Source organism: Babylonia areolata, chromosome 18, assembly GCF_041734735.1.
Source record: "Babylonia areolata isolate BAREFJ2019XMU chromosome 18, ASM4173473v1, whole genome shotgun sequence".
In the NCBI taxonomy this organism is placed as follows: Eukaryota; Metazoa; Mollusca; class Gastropoda; order Neogastropoda; family Buccinidae; genus Babylonia; species Babylonia areolata.
The window spans coordinates 37757583-37762582 of NC_134893.1; the positions used below are offsets into that span (position 1 = coordinate 37757583).

At 48.3% G+C, this 5000-nt stretch overlaps 1 protein-coding gene across 1 annotated transcript in view; it reads right to left on the bottom strand.

The window, feature by feature from the left end:
• Positions 1 to 5000, bottom strand: part of LOC143292732 (QRFP-like peptide receptor) — a 91152-nt gene that overhangs the window by 1179 nt on the left and 84973 nt on the right. The window contains exons 5-6 of the mRNA XM_076603269.1: positions 2677 to 2781; positions 1039 to 1147 (exon numbers count right to left, since the gene is read on the bottom strand). Of these exons, the coding sequence (XP_076459384.1) occupies positions 1039 to 1147; positions 2677 to 2781 (214 nt within the window). The remainder of the gene's footprint in view (positions 1 to 1038; positions 1148 to 2676; positions 2782 to 5000) is intronic.

Here is a 5000-nt window from a genome sequence, read left to right on the forward strand (position 1 = left end):
ACACACACACACACACACACAAACACACAGGCTCGTAATGACGCACGCACGCACACACACACACACACACGCACGCACACACCCGCACACACTTAAGCACGCACGCACACACACAGAGGCTCGTACTCACGCACGCACGCACACACACACACACTGACAAACGCAAGTACGCACGCACGCAAACACACATACACACACAACCCAATGCGAGGTCAGAAAATGAGCCCAAACATAAGAAACCAAAGCACCACCACCACCATCACCATCACCACCACCATCACCATCATCACCACCATCACCATCACCACCACTACCACCATCACCATCACCACCACCGCCACCACCATCACCATCACCACCATCACCACAGCCACCACCACAGCCACCACCACCACCACCACCACCATCAGCACCACCATCACCACCGTCATCACCGCCATCACCATCACCATCACCACCACCATCTCCACCACCATCACCATCACCACCACCATCACCATCACCACCGCCATCACCATCACCATCATCACCACCACCACCACCACCACCACAACCACCACCATCACCACCACCATCACCGTCACCACCACCACAACCACCACAACCACCACCATCACCACCACCATCACCGTCACCACCACCATCACCACCACCACCACAACCACCACCACCACCACCATCACCACCACCACCACCACAACCACCACAGCCACCACCACCATCACCACAGCCACCACCACCACCACCACCACCACCACAACCACCACAGCCACCGCCACCGTCACCACCACCACCACCACCACAGCCACCATCACCACAGCCACCATCACCACCACAACCATCACCACCACCACCACCACCACCATCACCACCATCACCATAACCACCACCACCACTACCACCACCATCACCATCACCACCACCACCACCATCACCACCACCACCACCACCATCACCACCACCACCACCGCAACCACCACAACCACCAACAAAAACAACAATGACAACACTAAAACCCCCTCCACTCCTTCATGTGACCTTTCTGAAAGTTGTCGTTGAAGCCGGCATAGATGACGGGGTTGATGGCGCTGTTGAGGTGGGCCAGATAGCGAGCGAAGTAACTGAAGTGCTCGTACCACTTCGGCAGCTGCACACACATCAACAAAATCATGCGAACACGCACGCGCGCGCGCACGCACGCAAGGAACCAACCACAACCACAACCTGAGACAGACAGACACGGACACAGACACACACAGACACATAGACACAGACAGACACAAACATAGCCACACAGCCATACACACACACACACACACACACACACACACACACACACACACACACACAGTCAAAGACAGACACACAGACAGACACAGGCACAGCTATACAGACACAGACACACATACAATCACGCGTGCAAACTGCGTGGTCCAGACATTCTTCTTCAGGGAGGCTGAATCTTCTATGCTGTCATGCTATATATATATATATATATATATATATATATATATATATATTACAGAGAGACAGAGAGACAGAGAGAGACAGAGAAGAAGAGAAGAGAAGAGGAGGAAAAGCGAGAAGAGAAATTGTATTCCGGCAAAGTTTACACTTCTCTGAACTATTCAAATAATGAGAGGATGTGCAATGCAACAGGAGCATTCGGGGGAGCACTGCCAGGAGAAATACCTCACAGTGCCACCAGGAAGGAATGGACAAAATGTCCTTGCTGGTGGCTTGTCCGTGTCAGGAGGGATGAGGAGGGATGTTCATTTCAGATCTCCCCTGCTCCACTTCCCATGGACTGAGAGGAACGAAACTTGGGAACCGTTCCCAACGATGTCGGAACACGCTTAACTCAGTACGGCCAGTCCTCTCTTCTCCTCTACATAGACCCCTCGGGTGTCCAGTGGGTGTCTGAATGACCCAACCTTTAGCTTGCGTCGTCAGAATTGTGGTATTCTTTGTCAACATTCACCTCTTCAGTATAAGAGCCTTCCGCTTGCAATATTTTGATGGTGGTAATTGGGGTGAAACGCTGTTAACGTCGTCTCTTTCGCCGTTCGTATGGAGAGAGAGTTAAACTGACGATGCCAGTACTTGCATGACTACGTCATACGAGGCGGCATCCTCCCCAGAAGTACTCTTTCATCTCATCAAACTTCTCCCCTTTGGTGTGCGGCTTTCCAAGTACAGAAACTTGATGACCGCTCTGCAATCAGTAGTAGTAGTAGTAGTCCTCCTTCGGTCATGGCTGACCATGGATAGAGTGTATCCGACCTAATGTCTAATTGAGCTGTCTGCTTGGACCAGGCAGCGTCGCCTGTGACTGTAGACACCGATGCGAGAGAGACAGTGTCTGTCGCAGCGGTCACATGTGTAAGCTGATGCTGGTCTGTTGGCTGCCGTCCCTTTTCTGCGAGCTCGCTTTTCTGCTGCAGCAGCTGACAGTTTGTCCTCTGCAATCAACCGGCTCCATTATCACACCTTTCTCCACCATAGCACCTGTAAAAGAGAAACTGAGATGCAAACTATCACGTGAACTATAGAGATATGTGTGACTATATATGTGCAGTTTCAGCCTCCAACAATGACCGGAAGTAAGTCGGGGGGCGGTGGGGGGTGGGGGTGGGGGTGTGTGTGTCTTGGATGAACACCACTCGTAGGGTATACCTGTTTGGAGCGGTTGGACCTGAACTCGGAGTAGAGCAGGGACACCATCTGGGGCATCCAGCACACAATGAACACCACCAGAATCAGCACCAGCATCACGATGATCTGAAACAGCAACGACAGCAGCAACACACAGGGAGTGCCGTCAATCGGCGTGGGGGGATAGGGGGAAAGGGCAGTGGGGGTGGAGGTGGGGTGGGGTGGTTAGTGAGTGAGTGAGTGAGTGAGTGAGTGTGTGTGTGTGTGTGTGTGTGTGTGTGTGTGTGTGCGTGCGTGCGTGTGAGCGCATGTGTGTGTGTTTGTGTGAGCGCATGTGTATGTTTATGTGTGCATGAGCGCATGTGTGTGTGTTTATGTGTGCATGAGCGCATGTGTGTGTGTGTGTGTGTGTGTGTGTGTGTGTGTGAGCGCGTGTGTGCGTGTGTGCGTTTATGTGTGTGCATGAGCGCATGTGTGTGTGTGTGTGTGTGTGTGTGTGTGTGTGTGTGTGTGTGTGAATTTTGTTGCAATCCTCCATACTCCATTAAAGAGTAAAAGGATAATTAAAACTTGAAATTTGAAACTGTGTGTGGAGTGTGTTTAATAAACATAATTTTGCCAGAGGACAACCCTTTTGTTGCCATGGGTTCTTTTTCAGTGCGTTGAGTGCGTGCAGCACATGGGACCTCGATCTCATCCGAATGACTAAAGGTTTAGTTTGACTTTCCATTGGGAGAAAGGGGCGAGAGCGGGAATCGAACCCAGACCCTCACGGACACTGTGTTGGCTGATGAGCGTCTTAACCATTCTGTCACCTTCCTCCCACTGCCCAAAGGCAGACAGACGCACAAATGCAGCCGCACGTACGTGTCTGCAGGCAGAAATGTATACGTTGATGTATACATTGTTGCACGAATTACGAAAAAAAGAAAAGTAAGAACAACACAGCCGACAAACAGAAAATGTAAAAGGGAGCATCTGGTGGAAGGGAGAAAATGGAACCTTGGTGGAAAAAAAAAGGGCTTTGCATGAGCAGAGGTGTTTATTATGGGACAATATTTACTGCATGAACTCGGGCTTTGGATGGTAAGACGACATGCAGTCAAACGGTGGTAGGCATGACAACAATTCATCAACATCGTCGGAGCAATCAGCTGGAGGTAGACGCGACGACCTTACATCAACATCATCAGTGCAGGCAGCTGGTGGTCAGCGTGGCAACCATATCCTAACGTATTAACTGTTTAGTTTGTAAGCAAAAGCTAATGACCTTTTGTATTCAAATGAAAATGTGATTTATGGCGAAAACAAATAAGAAAAATATCAAATGTGAAATTTCTTTCATGCAATGGAATTGCAGATCCATTGCTTCTTATCTAGATTATTTACGTGAATATCTTGCTGAAAATAACCACCAAGTTTTACTTTTACAGTCCTTAAATGTAACTCAAGGTAAATTACCTTCTTTAAAAGGATATTATTTTCCTCCTTTGTAACACAGCCCGTTCTGAAAGGGTTAACACGGCATTGTACGTCCAGTGTGGTCTTAATTATGAATTCATTGCTTCCCCTGTCCCCGAAGACATTATTGATGTTTCAGCTACAGGTGCCAAGATTAAGATAAATGATTTAGTCATAAATTTCCTTTTTGTTTATTTTAAAAATGGCCCTTCTGATTCAAACTCAAACTGGCTTCTGAATTTAGTAAAAGAAAATGACCAATGGGTTGTCAGTGGAGACTTTGACACCCATGCTCCCTTTTGGGGAAAAATTGTCAGCCGGTCACTAATTCTCGTCTCGTTGAAAGTTTAGTAGAGTCCTCTTTATATCTTTTAAATGGTGGCAATATAACAAGAATTCCTGATGTATCAAGCCACAAGGCTACATCAATTGATTTGACACTCGTTACATCAGACCTAGCAACAACTAGTACCTGGGTTGTAGAAGATGATGCACTAGGCAGGGATCATTTACCAATTATTCTTAAACTTCATAAAAAATCTAAATCTAACGACATGTAATCACAAAAGAACAATGACATATACTTTATGCAGTTGCTACACGAATACGAGATAGACACAAAATAACAACAGGGTGATACTATGGAACCAAGGCAGTTTGTTGTTTGGATTTTCTCGCGACCTTCACACTTTACTTGCGTTCTCAGCTGACCGAAAGCTGCCCAGCAGCCGTGGCTGGCGGTCGGCCTCAAGCCGTGTACACTTCCCTTCTTCTAGAGAGCAGCATAAAAAAAAAAGTTCCTGTCCGTTTTTGTTGTCGCTGATTATTTTCCCCCCAACTTTTACAATGTCACGCTCCGCCCCCCCCCCCACTCCCTGTCTCTC